Source organism: Podarcis filfolensis (assembly GCF_964270895.1).
Source record: "Podarcis filfolensis genome assembly, chromosome: 9".
NCBI lineage: Eukaryota > Metazoa > Chordata > Lepidosauria > Squamata > Lacertidae > Podarcis > Podarcis filfolensis.
Window position 1 is genome coordinate 65,438,644 of NC_139610.1, and position 17,924 is coordinate 65,456,567.

At 43.3% G+C, this 17,924-nt stretch overlaps 1 protein-coding gene across 2 annotated transcripts in view; it reads right to left on the reverse strand.

The window, feature by feature from the left end:
* CFAP299 (cilia and flagella associated protein 299) overlaps positions 1 to 17,924 on the reverse strand; it is a 328,820-nt gene that overhangs the window by 43,975 nt on the left and 266,921 nt on the right. For both annotated transcript variants that reach the window (XM_083571926.1, XM_083571927.1), the window contains exon 4: positions 6,236 to 6,378. In XM_083571926.1, the coding sequence (XP_083428052.1) occupies positions 6,236 to 6,378 (143 nt within the window). The remainder of the gene's footprint in view (positions 1 to 6,235; positions 6,379 to 17,924) is intronic.

A 17,924-nucleotide genomic window follows, 5' to 3' on the forward strand; every position in this document is an offset into this window, starting at 1 on the left:
AACTGTGACTTCAAGGAAGAATGGGAACTTTTTACAAATTATTTAAAAAGACAACAAAATGAACTGGACTCCTTGGCAGGTTTTGAATAAACATACACAAATTTATTGAGGGTTAATGCAGTAGACAGATAATATAAGGATGTATACAATTTGACAGTATGCAGAGAACAACATGAGTTGAGAAATCAGAGAGAGGAGCTGAGGGAAGTTTTGGGGGAGAGGAAGGGAGGGTTCGTTGGGGAGGTGGGGGCGAAGAAAAGAGGGGAAAATAATGAAGATTATTTGTTTTGATAATTTGTTATGTTGAAATTGTTAATAATTTTTTTTATTAAAATAAAATAAAATAGAAGAAGCTGGGTATGTTTAGCCTGGGAAAGAGGAGACTGAGAGAAGACAGGATAGCCATCTTCAAATATCTCAAGGGCTGTCACACGGAAGATGGAACAAGCTTGTCTCCTCCTGCTCTGGAGGGTAGGACTCGAACCAATGAAGGAGATGCCAACTAAACATCAGGAAGAATTTCCTGACAGTAAGAGCTGTTTGACAGTGGGACCAACTCCCTCAGGAAGTGGTGGACTCTCCTTCCTTGGAGCTTTTAAGCAGCGGTTGGATGGACATCTGTCATGGATGCTTTAGCTGAGATTCTTGCATTGCAGTGAATTGGATGAATTGACCCTTGGGATCCCTTCAAACACTGCAACTCTAGGATTCTAAATCTTTTGCGGAACCATTCATCACCATACACTCCTGGTACTAGTAAGTCAAAGTGTGTATAACCGGAACAAGCACATACCTGTCTCAACCCCACTTTCCTCTGAGGAATCTTCAATCTGAATGAACAGTCAATAAAATTGCAAATGTGGTCCAATGCAAGTAAGTGTCCTCTGATGGATCTGGGGGCAAAGAAATCCCCCAACTGCATATATATACTAATGGGGTCAGGGCTGGCAGTGGCTGAGGAAGCAAGGGATATTGAGGTCATGGTGGATAGCTCAATGGAAATGCAAACCCCGAGTGGTGCAACTGAGAAAAGGCCAATTCCATGCTAGGAATCACTGGGAAACAAATCCAAAACAAAACAGCCAATATCATAAAACCACAAATAAATGATGTGGTCACACTTGGAAATTTGCGCATGATTCTGGTCCCCACATCTCAAAAAGGAAACTGTGGATCTGGACAGGGTGCAGATGAGGGCAACCAAAATCACCAGGGGGGGTGGCAGTTCCCCTACTGGAAAAAACAAATTTTGATCAGTGAAGTCTGCCAGCGAGGGAAACATCTATTTATTTTTGTGAGACTATTTTTGGTGTTTCCCTCTTATAAACAGTTTAAGAGAAACTGTTCAAAGACGCCTTTCCTTGTGACAATGACTGGTTCTTTTTGTTAATTAGATTTTAAGTTTTCCTTCAGTTATCTCAAAAAGACAAATATACTGATGTTTTGGGGCATATTCATATTTTTTTAGACGTCACCATTATTAATCAGTGACCGGGTATATTAATCAACAGTAAGCTCCTGATGGCCAAAATAGAGTTTACATGCACATGTGCACAATATTATTCAGACAGAATCTTTTCAATAAAAAAAGCTGCTTCTGAAGAAGCAGTTGGACCCAGAAAAACGGTAGAGGAAGACTGCTTAATCCAGAAGCAGAGAACCTGTGGCCTTTCAAATGTCGCTGAACTCCAACTCCCATTAGCCCCCGTCCACATGGGCAATAGTCAGGGATGATGGGAATTACAGTCTGGTGGGCCACAGATTCCCTGTCCCTGATTTAATGAGATGCATTTGCTGCCATTGCGGTCTAAACCACTGAGCCTCTTGGGCTTGCCGTTCAGAAGGTTGGCGGTTCGAATCCCTGCAATGGAGTGAGCTCCCGTTGCTCTGTCCCAGCTCCTGCCAACCTAGCAGTTCGAAAGCACGCCAGTGCAAGTAGATAAACAGGTACCACTCCAGCAGGAAGGTAAAGGGTGTTTCTCTGCGCTCTGGTTTCTGTCACAGTGTCCCGTTGTGCCAAAAGTGGTTTAGTCCTGCTGGCCACATGACCCGGAAAGCTGTCTGTGGACAAATGCCAGCTCCCTTGGCTTGAAAGCAAGATGTGCGCTGCAACCCCCTAGTCGCCTTTGACTGGACTTAACCGTCTAGGGGTCCTTTACCTTTTTTACCTTACAATTTATTTGACCACGTCATCCATAATAATTTTGGGACTGCTACTGTCCCATGTTCCTGTGCCCATGTGGTGGGGCTTGGTAAGTTTGCTAGAACTGTGGTAACACCGTGTGCATGTGAATGTGTGCGTCCCAGTCCACACAGAATGGCACTATGGACAAAAGAAGAAGAAATGAGCCTAGGCAAATGATTGGCTAGTAAGCTGTGAAAGGGACACCTTCAAAATTTAGAAGAGCGCTGCAGGAATGTTATGAGTTTGTGCTGGGTTTCTCTTTAATCTTGCTACAACAAACCAAAGCAGTTAAGGGGGAATGCAAAGAGGGAATTGCACCCCACTGTTGGCTGCCAAGAACAGAAGCAAGGAAGATAAGAAGTTTGCTAAACAGCCATTCCAGTTCAAGACATGTAAACAGAAAGAGGATAGTAAGACCTCTTGCACCCAACAAAAGGGTTCCCCAGTGTCTCTGGATGTGGTTGGATGGGGGGCGGGGGGCGGGGCATACAACTTTGACAGGAGCATCAGCCAATGGATGACAATCCTCATCAGGAGAAAGCATATGGAACGCCAGTCTCTTACAGTCTCTTGATAAAAGTGAGTGGAAAGGGTGATTCTAATCCTCAACTCCTATACAGTGGTACCTCTGGTTACGAACTTAATTCGTCCCGGAGGTCCGTTCTTAACCTGAAACCATTCTTAACCTGAAGTACCACTTTAGCTAATGGGGCCTCCAGCTGCCACTGCCATCTCTCATCCTGAGAGAAAGTTCTTAATCCGAGGTACTACTTCTGAGTTAGCTGAGTCTGTAACTCAAAGTGTTTGTAACCCGAGGTGTTTGTAACCTGAGGTACCACTGTATATTGTTTGGAAAATGCCGGCTCTTTAATTGCCCCTGTTTTGTCGTCCAAAGACTAGGAGAAAAAGTTCTAGTCATTTATTTATATCCAAATCCAAAGGTCTTTAACCTGGGAGAAATCTACTGCTGCACTAAACAAAGAAAACAAGATTTGATGATGTTGACACCAGAGTGCACTCTTACTTATGGATTATAAACAGGATTAAATATTCTGTGGTCCTCACACTGAACCTGACAATGACCCTCTTGCCTTCTTACCTTCCAAGGTCAGACTACAGTACAGGCACGCCAGATTCCAGCTGACAATGGGGGTGCCCGGCACGTGTGACATCACAAGGCTGGGAACACATTAGGCCAGGCATAGGCAAACTTGGCCCTCCAGATGTTTTGGCATTACAACTCCCATCATCCCAAGCTAACAGGACCAGAGGTCAGGGATGATGGGAATTGTAGTCTCAAAACATCTGGAGGGCCGAGTTTGCCTATGCCTGCATTAGACCAATGCTCCACCATCTGCACTGTTTCTTCCCTGCTTTCAGATAATTTTACTCAGCCCTATCTGGATTATGGCTTTATCCTGTACAAGGCTTTGGTCTTCTACACCTTTAAGACCACCTCCTCCTCATTTACATTCTCTTATCTACTTCTCTTAAATACAAATACTTCTCTATCAAATACATGTTCATGATTATCCCATCTACATGCTAAATTTGGACAACAAGGGCACAAACAGAAACATCTTTGGTGCTTGTACCTCTGTTGTACATTCCCTTTTCCCTAGAGAATCAACAAAGCGGGAGCTTGCCTTGAATGCCTTTTGAAAATATATGCGAGGTCATTTCTATTTACATTGGCTTTTGATAACCAGGAATAAGCTTTTAATTGGATCTGAGGCTCTGGCAAATGAATATGAAATAAATATGTATTTTTAAGGCAAGTTCACAGACTTCATAGCTGCAGGATTAAGTCATGACATGCATGTGTGCAACTACTTTCAGAGATAAAATGCTACAAATAGATTGCCAAACTTCAAAGCACAATGTTTTCCAGTACACTTAAGTTCACACATTCAGCTGAAAGTCAACAAACGGTTGTTGCTCTTGTTGTTTGTACTCGTTAGTTGCTTTCTCACAGGGCGACCCAAAGCGACTACATTAAAATCAATTAAAAATTTAGAAAATTGTCCAGTAGCACCTTAGAGACCGACTAAGTTTGTTCTAGGTATAAGCTTTCATGTGCATGCACACTTCTTCAGACAAAAGCTTATACCCAGAACAAACTTAGTTGGTCTCTAAGGCACTACTGGACAATTTTCTATTTTTTAAAAATTTATTTTGACTGCGTCAGACCAACATGGCTACCTACCTGAACCTAGTACATTAAAATCAGTTAAGAACCAATAACCCCCCCCCCACATATATCTAAATAGGTAAAAGGCAGGACTTACAGATCCCACACCACCAAAAGAGGCCATGTTGCCACCATTCAAATTAAGGGCCAAAAATCCAGGGCAAGAGAAAAAAAGAGAGCATTTTGCCAATGGCAGCCCACCCCTGAAAAGGCCCAATATTGTGTTGCCACCCTATGAACACCTTGAGAAGGGAGCACAGGGAGAAGGGCCTCAGATTATATTGCAGGGGAAAATGTTGAATAGTGCATGAGAAATTAAGCAACAGACATATACACATAAACAAGTGTTAGAGCTTTCTGATGCACATTCTTGATGTTACTCCAATACAGTGGTACCTCGGGTTAAGTACTTAATTTGTTCCGGAGGTCTGTTCTTAACCTGAAACTGTTCTTAACCTGAAGCACCACTTTAGCTAATGGGGCCTTCTGCTGCCGCCGTGCTGCCGGAGCACGATTTCTGTTCTCATCCTGAAGCAAAGTTCTTAACCCGAGGTACTATTTCTGGGTTAGCAGAGTCTGTAACCTGAAGCATATGTAACCTGAAGCGTATGTAACCTGAGGTACCACTGTACTCTTCCAGCTATACTGTTCCCTGGTGTGTTTTTTCAGAGTCCAGTGCAAAATTCCTAAATGGCTTGGGCCCAGGTAGCTACAGGACCACTGGTTTCCATATCAGACTGTCCACCAATTAAACCTTCAGAAGGGGCTCTGTTCCATGTCCTGTCTCTGTCTGAGGTTAAGTTGGTAAGCAGGTATTCACTGCTGCAGCTACGAGGCTCTGGAATGGCCTCCCTCGAGAACTGTACAGTGATACCTCGTGTTACGTTTGCTTCATGATACGTTCTTTCAGGTTGCGTCCTGCGGCGACCCAGAAGTACTGGAAAGGATTACTTCTGGGTTTCGCCGCTCGTGCATGCGCAGACGCGCAAAATGATGTCACACGCATGTGCAGAAGCAGTGAATCGCAACCCGCGCGTGCGCAGACGCACCGCTGCAGGTTGCGTTCTGCTCATGTTGCGAACGGGCCTCCGGAACGGATCCCGTTCGCAACCAGAGGTACCACTGTATTTCACTCCCCATTTTTCAGTTTCCTGGGGGGCTGTTCTTTTTCCATTGGGCTTTTTAAAAACAACAACTAATAATGTGTTGTTAGGACTGTCCTCATGCCCCTTTGCTACTATGTAAATGACTGTGTGTTGCTGTTAATTTGATTTGATTACTGTTGTTTCCATGTTACTGTATTACAGTGGTAACTCGGAAGTAGTACCTCGGGTTAAGAACTTTACCTCAGGATGAGAACAGAAATTGTGTGGCAGTGGCACACAATTGTCAACAACGAATAGTCACTGTTTTTCGTGTTGAATATACAGTGGTACCTCGGTTACATACGCTTCAGGTTACAGACTCCGCTAACCCAGAAATAGTGCTTCAGGTTAAGAACTTTGCTTCAGGATGAGAACAGAAATCGTGCTCCGGCGGCGCAGCGGCAGCAGGAGGCCCCATTAGCTAAAGTGGTGCTTCAGGTTAAGAACAGTTTCAGGTTAAGAACGGACCTCCGGAACGAATTAAGTACTTAACCCGAGGTACCACTGTATTTGTAGCTCAGTTGTATGAACAATTAACATCGATACCTTCTCACTGAAGTCAATGGCCATCATCCAGAAGGCTATGGGCATGCATGGTTCCAGCTAAAAAGGCAGAGATCTGAGAACAGGTCATGGCCTTCCCACAGATGTCAATGGAAACTTGCTATGCTAACCGTCTGTATTTCATAAATAGGAAGAAAATGAGCAACCAACCTCAGATCAGAGCGCCTGGGGAAAAGCTTCTTCTTGCCACTGAAATAGACTTCAAACTCGTCCACCTTTAACCGGTGTGCATAATCGATATATGCAGATACTTCCTGGCCACGGATATTATGATCCCGAATGAAGATTATGGACTGGGAATGGGGGAGAGAGAGGAAGGGGATAGAAAAGTATGATTAAAATAAAGTGTCCAAACAAGAAAGACTTTTGCTATTCATATTGATTATTTGCTTTTGAGGACATGTACTATATTTCATGGTGTACTAAGTCCAAGGTGTTATTGTTATTATTATTTTAAATTTGTATACTGCCCTTCCTTCGCAACAGAGTGTATGTTTACTCCAAAGTAAGTCCCATTGAGTTCAGTAGGGCTTACTCACAGAGAAGAGCATGTTAGATTGCATTTTGCATTTGCAAAGAGTTATGCAAATATCAGTGTGTTTGTTCTTGCAGAAACATGTTCCTCTGCTTTAGACAGAGAGAAAGATCACTCAAGGCCAAAGAGTGAATTCATGGAAAAGTCCTGGACCCAGCTTGCACTGCCTTTGCACTAAGCCGGTCTGGCTTTCATACAAGTGTATCCCAGAAAACACCTTTAGTATCTAACAAGTAGTAGACTGACTGTTAGAATGAGCCCCGAATTAGTGAAGTAATATTTTACATTCTGCTCCAGCCTGTTTCCTATTTAGTTCATTATTTTCCATACATTGTCTTTGCATCTTTACAAAAGGAAGCCAATACAAAAGAAGCCAGTACGTTTCTGAGCACAATTCAAAGTGTTGGTGCTGACCTTTAAAGCCCTAAACGGCCTCGGTCCAGTATACCTGAAGGAGCGTCTCCACCCCCATTGTTCTGCCCGGACACTGAGATCCAGCGCTGAGGGCCTTCTGGCGGTTGCCTCGCTGCGAGAAGCCAAGTTACAGGGAACCAGGCAGAGGGCCTTCTTGGTGGTGGCACCCACTCTGTGGAACGCCCTCCCACCAGATGTCAAAGAGAAAAACAACTACCAGACTTTTAGAAGACATCTGAAGGCAGCCCTGTTTAGGAAAGCTTTTAATGTTTAATAGATCGTTGTATTTTAATATTCTGTTGAAAGCCACCCAGAGTGGCTGGGGAAACCCAGCCAGATGGGCGGGGTATAAATAATAAATTATTATTATTATTATAATTTGTTTCCAAACGTATTTTTATTATGAAAGAGTGGCAGCTTTCATGTACCTTTGTTTAACAAACATACATTGTACACGGCATCTTGCAAAGATATACAGGCAACAGAGATATGTCCTTACTCCAATAGCGGGGAAACAACGAATTACCTGGTAGCTACTTGCAACTTGAAATTGCCCGGAGACAACCAGAGGGGGACTCAAGAGCCTTTGGCTCGCAGCCTATGCTTGAATCTTACCCTTAAACAGAAGCCATTGGGCAAGTTCAGTCAGGTTCTGATTGAACTGTCGTCAAATATTGAGCCAGCCCTTTGAAGGATAGAGCATCCTGCTCCGGGTTGCAAGAAGCTCTGTGGCTTCTGTCCATTTTTGTGCTGAACAAGATCCAGTAAACGAAGCTGAAGACTTGGAATAAGTGGATTTCGCTTTGCTCTGTGAGTGTGGTCTTTTGTTTCTGGAAGGACCTCATCTCCTTTCATTTAACTTTTCCTTGCCCTGAGGCTGTCACAGGGGAAGGTGTGACCTGAGCTCTAATTACCTATTTGAATTTGCTAGGAAATTGCAGCTGCCTTAAGAGAAAATAGCCTTGAAGCTGCTTTTATAGAGAGAATATCTGAGTTACTTGGGGGTGGGGCAGTTTAGAAATGCTAAGAGACTATCTAATATAGGGGTCAGCAAATCTTTTCAGCAGGGGGCCGATCCACTGTCCCTCAGACCTTGTGGGGGGCCGGACTATATTTTGAAGGGAAAAAAAGAACGAATTCCTATGCCCCACAAATAACCCAGAGATGCATTTTAAATAAAAGAACATTCTACTCATGTAAAAACACGCTGATTCCCGGACCGTCCGTGGGCCGCATTTAGAAGCCGACTGTGCTGGATCCGGCCCCCGGGCCTTAGTTTGCCTACCCATGATCTAATAATACACATATTCTTGGACTGAGCTGAGCAGTGACAGTAAGAACAAGTTCCTGTCTTGAATCCTGGGAAAGAGAACGTACATGTGGTACAGACGTTCCCTGGCAAAATCTGAATAGTTTTTGTTTGTATTCTAAATAGGTGACAATTGGGCAAAAATGTTTCTGTTGCATCTTTGGTTGGTATGAATAGGGAGCAGGATACTCTTGTGCAACTATGCTGCTGCTACAGCACCTTGGGAGCCAATACTGACTGAAAATGGAGGGTATAAATACAGTAAAGAAAGTGTATTCTTTCTTTCTTTCTTGGCAAAAAAGAAAGAAAATCCCCAATATTTTGGGGCTTTCCTCTCTTTTTTAAAAGTTTGGTGATCGAAGACCTGATGCACTCTCAAAAGTCCAAATTTAAAATCTCTATCCCCATAGAAACATTAAAATTCACATATGCATCAGTGGGAAAGAAAGAAAGAAAGAAAAAAAGAAAGAAAGAAAAAAAGAAAGAAAGAAAGATATGGGGCAGACAAGAAATTCAAGAAAGAACGGGAAAAGTTTATAATTTATTTAGGAGACCACTGTAAACAGATGAAAATGTTGGCAGGATTTTAATCCCACTTGTAATGTTACAAATATTATGTACAATAGGGATAGATACAAAACATAGGCTGTGAAATAATATTCAGTTGGAAATGTTGAAAATAAGACCCATGGAGGGGATGAGGGAAAGTCGTGAGATTCAGAGAAATCTCATTTTATGGATATGTATTTAGCATTGTAACTAATTCACATTTGTAAAATCAAATAAAAACGATTTCAAAAGAAAGAAGGAAGGAAGGAAGGAGGCAAATTCAAACACCTTCCAAATGGTTCCTTATCCCTACTACGTCAACAATTATGAAAATGTATGGAACAACAATACGCTATCAAAGTAAACGACACCTAACAAATATCAGTAACTTTTGTGAACTGATTTGCAAGGCTGCGATAATACTCCAAGTGGTTTTCAAACTGTACACCTCTGTACAAACTGTACAACTCTGGGGTCCCTGAGGCATTTCCGGATCATAACACAAGGGCAGACTCGCTATAGGAGACTACGCTATTGCTCCAGAATGTCCCCCTATGGGAGAATGTTGGAGGTGTCAAAGGAACCCTCTCAGTCTATGTGACGTACAGCAGGTCTGGTCAAACACCAATGGGAATGCAAAGAACACTCCCCTAATCCATCTACAAAGCATTGTTGTTGTTTAGTCATTTAGTCGTGTCCGACTCTTCGTGACCCCATGGACCAGAGCACTCCAGTCAGTCCTGTCTTCCACTGCCTCCCACAGTTTGGTCAAACTCATGTTAGTAGCTCCGAGAACACTGTCCAACCATCTCGTCCTCTGTCGTCCCCTTCTCCTTGTGCCCTCCATCTTTCCCAACATGAGGGTCTTTTCCAGGGAGCCTTCTCTCCTCATGAGGTGGCCAAAGTATTGGAGCTTCAGCTTCAGGATCTGTCCTTCCAGTGAGCACTCAGGGCTGATTTCCTTAAGAATGGATCAGTTTGATCTTCTTGCAGTCCATGGGACTCTCAAGAGTCTCCTCCAGCATCATAATTCAAAAGCATCAATTCTTTGACAATAAGCCTTCTTTATGGTCCAGCTGTCACTTCCATGCATCACTACTGGGAAAACTATAGCTTTAACTATACGGACCTTTGTCAGCAAGGTGATGTCTCTGCTTTTTAAGACGCTGTCTAGGTTTGTCATTGCTTTTCTCCCAAGAAGCAGGCGTCTTTTAATTTCGTGACTGCTGTCACCATCTGCAGTGATCATGGAGCCCAAGAAAGTAAAATCTCTCACTGCCTCCATTTCTTCCCCTTCTATTTGCCAGAAGGTGACGGGCCCAGTGGCCATGATCTTAGTTTTTTTGATGTTGAGCTTCAGACCATATTTTGAGCATAGGAGCTCCAAAACAGGCATGGAGGAGTGTTCTTTAGAATTGGGTACATGTCAAAACTAGGAACAGGATCCCGGTGGCAGAAGCAGGAACCCTGGAGTTGTGTTTTTATATGGAGGCATGTGAAACTGGTGTGGGGGGACAACAACCAATTCTGAGGAGGGAATGCAGCACAATAATTGCATGTTCTGAGAAAGCTGAAAGTCACTCTCTTTGGCTCTAGGAGTAAAACAAACATTTGCCATTTCCACACATCAGGGAGATCAGTAAGATTTGGAGGATGGGAAGAATGTGAGCAGGGAAGCCATGATACCACCATTAAAATAATGGTGCATATGTGGCTAGGGTATTTACCACTGTAAATATCCCAGACTGGAAAGACCAGAAGGATTCTCTTAAAAGGGGGGGGGGTGCCTCAGAGTCAAAACTCAGCAATGTATTTTCCTCTCCAACCACTGCTGAGAAAAAGCCTCAGAAGAGGAAAAATTGAGCTGTGATAAAAGAATTTCTACTCCTAGCAGAAAAATATTTCCTCTGAATGGCAAGAACTGTAATAAATGATACATTGAAGCTGCGAGGATAAAAGACGGAAAGCTTGTTGTGAGTATATGAATAATTGCTTCATTAAAAAAAAGCAGAAGTAACAGATTAAAAGCAAACACCTTGAATTACATGGGATGTTCCAATGTTTAAAAAGTTGGCAAAGTGTACTCTGTCTTATGTTCAGTGTACAACATAAAGGACATCTTTCAACTCTCATCTGATTGTAAAATTAATTTCCTAAAGGAGGTGTTTTCACACAAATCTGCCATGTGAAAAATGACAAAAGCTACACAGCTCTACAGGGAAGCAGCCTGGATGTCTATCAGTGTCTCTTAAAAAAAAAATTTAAAAAAATCTTCAAACACACTATCAAAAATATTTGAAAGGAAAAAAGAAATCCTGTGATAAAGGTACAAAGGCTTCCTTTTGCTTTTGATCCTGTATCACCTGTCAGCATTCAACTTCATTGTTCTTTTCGCCCCCTTTCAAAAAATTCATTTAGAAGCACTTTATAAGCACTTATAAAGCTTTCATTCATAAAACTTACAAGTGCGTTGGATGGATTCTCTTAAGATGTTCTATTGCTTTTCAGTTTTGCCACACCTTTCTGCCTCAGAGGAGATAGGTTTATAGGCAGTCTTTTCAACATCTCAGCCCTTAGCGTGACCAACAGCAGACAATGTGTTTCATACAGTACTGATAATTAAACAGTCAGTGCGAACGTCACAAGATTATTTTTAAGAGTGTGGGTGCAAAGCCATTTCGAGGCGATGGGATGCACAACCAGTTCAGTCTACGTGGCGCTTGCTCCCATCCCAAGCTCACCTCCAGCACTTCGCACACAAAGCGCATTGGCTCATTGCAACATCTCTGCTCTGCCTTCAATACAAAATTCCCAGGGGGTCTTGCGATATCAGATAAAACATCACAACGAAACAAGAGAGCACACAGAAAAACAGTAGCAAACAGTAAGTCGAAAGCATCACTAAAACAATAGAAGGCCACGTAAAAAATCACCAAGAGCTCAGGTAAGTTAGACAGTTTCCACCTGGCACCTAAAAGCCATTCAAATTGGTTGTCTCATAAAGAAGGGAAGGGAGTTCTTTTCTGGCATCCTCTCATGTCAACTCAGGAATAATAATAATAATAATAATAATAATAATAATAATAATAATAATAATTTTTATTTATACCCTGCCCTCCCCGGCCAGGGCCGTGCTCAGTGCGGCTAACACCAGTAAAATTACAGTAAAAACATAATGGGGGAGCAATTTAAAATACAGGTTAAAATGCGATTTAAAATCCAGCCTCATTTTAAAAGTAGCCCATAGATCAAAACCATAAGGGGAAGGAAACATAAGGGTCAGACTGAGTCCAAACCAAAGGCCAGGTGGAAAAGCTCTGGTGGAACAGATGTCAAGTTCCGCAGGGCCCTAGTCTCTTGTGACAGAGCGTTCCACCAAGTCGGGGCCAGTACTGAAAAGGCCCTGGGCCTAGCTGAGACCAATCTAAGTACCTTGCGACACCCAGACCTGGGCCTCTAAGAAGCAGCTTAATATCAGGGCAGCTTTAATGGGAATTAAGGGCTCTTTGAATATTTGGGGATCCTAGACTGTCTTAAGAGTCTTAAGAGTAACCATGGGTTGTGGTGGGGGTACGGTTGAGAGTTGGAATAGCCTTCTAAAAATAAATAAATCAAGAATATGCAGTAGGAATAAAAACAGGATATTAACTCAGATTACACAATGTGTTTGTTTGTTTGTTTTTAAAGCCCTATCACACGTAACATTTATTAGTTTAAGGGTGAATAAAGAGATACAAAAGAAAAATTGGGCAGGTGTTCCCTTTAAAATACAGGATAGAGAAATTCAAGTCTTTTTAGATCTGCAGTCAGAAATTTCCAAGAAATGGAAGGATTTATAGTTTTTAACAATATGCTATAAAAAAGAAAAAAAAATACATTATTGATATGGGACACTGTTTAACTTTTAGATAATGATATTCCTGCTTATTCCATGACAAAATCATAGGCTCTTTCATATTTGATAAAATCTTTTATCATTTTTCTTTTTATGCTTCCCCCCTGCACTTTTTGAGGGGGATTAAAAATATATATATAAAAGTTTTGTCACTCGGCGCCATGGGTTTAAACTCTCATAATAAAAGGATCAGATATAGAAGGATATATAGATATATATGAAAAGGTGGCTTTGATAATGCTGCAAGACACCTAGATCAAATAAAAAGCAGGGGATAACTATTAGATGGTTTAAAATTGGGGAATGTTTCTCAGCATGTTCAGAAAAGAAGACGAGGCTGCATTGCTTTTCCAGCTTTCCCCATGCTGTTGCCATTTGCAAGAGGGAGGGGGGCACAGCTGGAGGGACATTGGCATGGTGTGGCTGTGAAGACAATCTGATGCTCCAGATGCTGCCGCCGCATTGTGCTAAGCTTCCAGCTGTCTTGCCCCAATCTCCATAAAAGGCAGCAACACACAGTGTTGGGAAGCTGGGAGAGCCATGTATCCCACCCTCTCAGCTCCACTGTAGCTATTACTGCAAACAACAACAACAAGCCACCTCCATATTGTATTTGGTATATGGATGAAGAGTCCAGAAAGTCTGCTTGATTTAGGATCAGGTAACTTCACAAACAATGGGACGCGGGTGGCGCTGTGGGTTAAACCACAGAGCCTAGGACTTGCCGATCAGAAGGTCAGTGGTTTGAATCCCCGTGACGGGGTGAGCTCCCGTTGCTCGGTCCCTGCTCTTGTCAACCTAGCAGTTCGAAAGCACGTCAAAGTGCAAGTAGATAAATAGGTACCGCTCCGGCGGGAAGGTAAATGGCGTTTCCGAGTGCTGCTCTGGTTCACCAGAAGTGGCTTAGTCATGCTGGCCACATGACCCGGAAGCTGTATGCCAGCTCCTTCGGCCAATAAAGTGAGATGAGCGTCGCTCACGAATGGACCTAATGGTCAGGGGTCCCTTCACCTTTACTTAACTTCACAAACCTTGATGGCAGAAAGTGAGGAGGAATTAAACAACCTTTTAATGAGGGTGGAAGAGGAGAGCACAAAATATGGTCTGACGCTCAACATCAAAAAAAACAAATATCATGGCCACTGGTCCCATCACCTCCTGGCAAATAGAAGGGGAAGAAATGGAGGCAGTGAGAGATTTTACTTTCTTGGGCTCCATGATAACTTCAAATGGTGACAGCAGTCACGAAATTAAAAGACGCCTGCTTCTTGGGAGAAAAGCAATGACAAACCTAGACAGCATCTTAAAAAGCAGAGACATCACCTTGCCGACAAAGGTCCATATAGTTAAAGCTATAGTTTTTCCAGTAGTGATGCATGGAAGTGACAGCTGGACCATAAAGAAGGCTGATCGCCGAAAAATTGATGCTTTTGAATTATGGTGCTGGAGGAGACTCTTCAAAGTCCCATGGACTACAAGAAGACCCAACCTATCCATTCTGAAGGAAATCAGCCCTGAGTGCTCACTGGAAGGACAGATCCTGAAGCTGAGGCTCCAATACTTTGGCCACCTCATGAGGAGAGAAGACTCCCTGGAAAAGGCCCTGATGTTGGGAAAGATTGAGGGCACAAGGAGAAGGGGACGACAGAGGATGAGATGGTTGGACAGTGTTTTCCAAAGGGAAAAAATAGCACAATGTAGTCCTCCACACTACTGGGCTCATTTTGCACTGGAGGGTAGAGATTCACACCAATCCTCTCCTGTGCTATGTCATTCATGCCTTGACTGACTATATAAGCCAGTGTGTAGTTAGTTACATGAGAAAGTTTTGCTCCTTTGAGGGCTTAAACAATGGGTAGGCAAACTAAGGCCCGGAGGCTGGATCCGGCCCAATCACCTTCTAAATCCGGCCCATGGACAGTCCGGGAATCAGCGTGTTTTTACATGAGTAGAATGTGTCCTTTTATTTAAAATGCATCTCTGGGTTATATGTAGGGCATAGGAATTCGTTCATTTTTTCTTTTTAAAAATACAGTCTGCCCCCCCCCCCAGGTCTGAGGGACAGTGGACCGGCCCCCTGCTGAAAAAGTTTGCTGACCCCTGGCCTACACAATAGCAAACAGTCCTCCATGAAAAGTCCTATTTTGGTGTATGTATTCAAGTGGAAAAGCGGGAGGGAAGAAAATCTGGGGTGGTGGGGAAATCGAAGCCTCAGCCATGCCACCTGGTGAAAGAGTCTTCAATGGGGAAAAAATGTTGAAGGGGTGCCAAATAAAAGGTAAACGACTGGAAAGCAAAAGGGAGACAATATTTAGGAGTCAATTATTAACTCATTGAGGAAGCTTCCTTTTTTAAAAAAACCACACACAACCCACCAAAACACGGACAGTTTTGCAGGTGCTGCCCCAAGGCCCTGAAACAACAATTTGACTGAAAAGAAGAGGCTTAAAATACATTACAAGTTAAAATAAATTCTTAATGACAGACCATTTATTTTTTCTTGAACACTGTTTGGCCTAATTTGTCACCTGCGGATCAGGTTACATCTAGCAAAAATACCACCGGGCTACGGCAGCGAAGGAAGCGGACCTCACTTCCATATCTTTATAACAGATGGCCTTAGCAGTTCTGCTCTGGAAAAAATGTTGAAACTGACGGATTTGCCCAGAAGAGGGATGAAAGCCGACTAGAATATTATCTCACGTTTCACGATGTTGCCTGCATGAAATACAAGGGTGCTGGTTTCAAGGAAAGGAAATTGTTAGCGGCTAATTTTTCAAAACACTTTTGCTGGGAGATTCGTGCGGCTGAGGCTGTCACCCCAATACAATGATCTCTGCGTAGAAGGAGACTCTCATCTGCTTCTCTATAAATACTCCTCCCTCCCCGGTGAAATTTAATATAAGTGAAACCAACTTCCTTGGGCATCTAGGGCTACAAGTTTAGCTACTGAAGCCCCCTTTTTGAAAGTGTTCATCGCCTCTTTCTTCCTCCTGAACAGGCAACGAGTGACAAAGTGGACTGTCAGCATAGCAGGTGTACTGTATGCACATGGATTCTCATATACTGCTGTGCATATGGAACCTGCGGCATTCGGAACAGATATCTGAAATACTCAGGGCCTTGGCTTTTTTGTTTCTAAAAAGAAGCAGGTTTCTCAAGCTCTCGCTTTTGTGAGTTGATTCCACCTCCCCCCCCCTTTTGCTCTTAAAAAAAAAGCAAGCTGCAAAATGAATAATTTAGTTAAGGCTAAATAGTTGGAAAGCTTTTTGCTCTGCAGGACTTGTTCTATAGTGACCCCGGTGGTTCAGAAAAGTGAATAAAATCAGAACACCTTGTGAAATGTTTAGAGATTGCTAACTGCACCCCAACAACTGACAGGATCAAAGGAATAGATGCTTGCTCCCTAGGCCATCGCTCCTGAGTTTTTGTGTCATTTTTTTTTAAAAAAACAACACACCACATGCACAAAAGTTCAGAGGCACACATGAAAAAACAATAATCAACCCCCCACCACCAACCGCCCCCCTTCCTTTTGCATCTCAGAAGCAAGATTGCAGGGGAGACAGTGGCTGGCTGAGCAGCAGATGTCGCAGCTTTTAAGTCTTCAAAAGAAAAGCTTCTTCCCTGTACAGAAGAAGAACTGTTTTCCCTGTGTGTGCAACATGTGCTTTCCAGTCAACTATTATCCACAGTGTTCCACAGCTGCTGCTCTGACTGGAGGAAGCTCAGCAGACTGCGGATTTGCTTATCTGTGTAAACAGGGTGTTGGCTGCATTTGCAAGTAGTAATTCACAGTGAGAACAGGCTCCTGAGTGTGCGTTCCTGTATTCATTCAGATGGCATTAAAAACTGAAAAAGCTTTCTGTACTTTCCCTGCACCACCAAAGAAGCATGGACAGCAGGCGGGCAGGCAGGCAGGCAGGACTAAGCAGTAAGAACAGTCAGAGGGGAGCTGGGAGTTGGGCTAAAAAGTCAGAGCCAAGGGACTTAGGTAAGCATGAGCCCAGCGAGCCCTACTGGCTTGGGGCTGGGGCTGGTCAGAAGACCCTCCAAGTGTCCCTATTTTCCAGGAACAGTCCCAGATTTAAAGAAGCTGCCCTGGTTTCTGATTTGAACCCGGAATGCCCCATTTTCCCTAAAGACATCCCTATTTTCATCGGAGAAATGTTGGAGGGTACGGTGCTCTCAGGTGAGGAAGAAGAAGAGGAGGACATGGAGGGTGCCGTTGGTGTGGAGCAGGTTGATAAAGAAGAAGGGTCTTTATCCACTCCTTCATCTTTAGTGGCTGGGGGAGCAGAGACAGTCTCACTGGCTCCCTGTACTGCCCCATCCACAGAGCAGAGAGATTCTGTAGCAACAGGAGAGGGCTGGGAGGGGAGGATGGACGGCTGGAAGAGGAGCAGCAGCCCAGGGGACTATCTTCCATCCAACTGTCAAGAACTAGGTGCCCCCTCTGCCATGGGTAACAGACCCACAGTCCTTGCCTCCAAGCCCAGTTATTTCTTACCACAATGAGAGTAAAAGGAATGGGGTAGGTGAAACACATGCTGTACCCTCTCTCTCAGCGGTACAGCAGTTCTCTGGACTATAACCCAGGAAAGTCTAGTAGGTGAGGTATGGCTAAGAGTTTGAGAAGTGATTAAGACCTGATGGTGTGGTCCCAGTGCAATGTCTTCTGAAGAGTTTGTGGGTATGCTCCTGAATGTTTAAGCTGCAATGCGAAAATTATCCTCAAGCCACATGATCAGTGCCGTCAATTTGCTTTTCCTAAAGCCAGTCTAAAGACTGTTAAAGATATGGTTTAAATAATAAGAAAGAAAGACTGGCTACCATCTGATGTGTAAAACTTCTGAATGATCTTTTCTACCTGCCCCAAACAAGAGCTTCTTTGACTTTGCTATTTTCTTTTAACATTTTATGTCTTTCTGCTCCAGGTATCTTCAGGTGGCAAAACATCACTTGGGTTTTCAATATTCTTCCTTTTTGCAGTGGACTCCCACGTCAGAGCACACTTAGCCAAATACATTGAAGAAGAAAAAAATCCAGCAAACTTGGCTGGGCAGATGTTGACGCTCTCCTTTGATTTCCAACGGTGTTTTAATAACAGCTCTCTGCATCAGCAAATAGGTTCTCT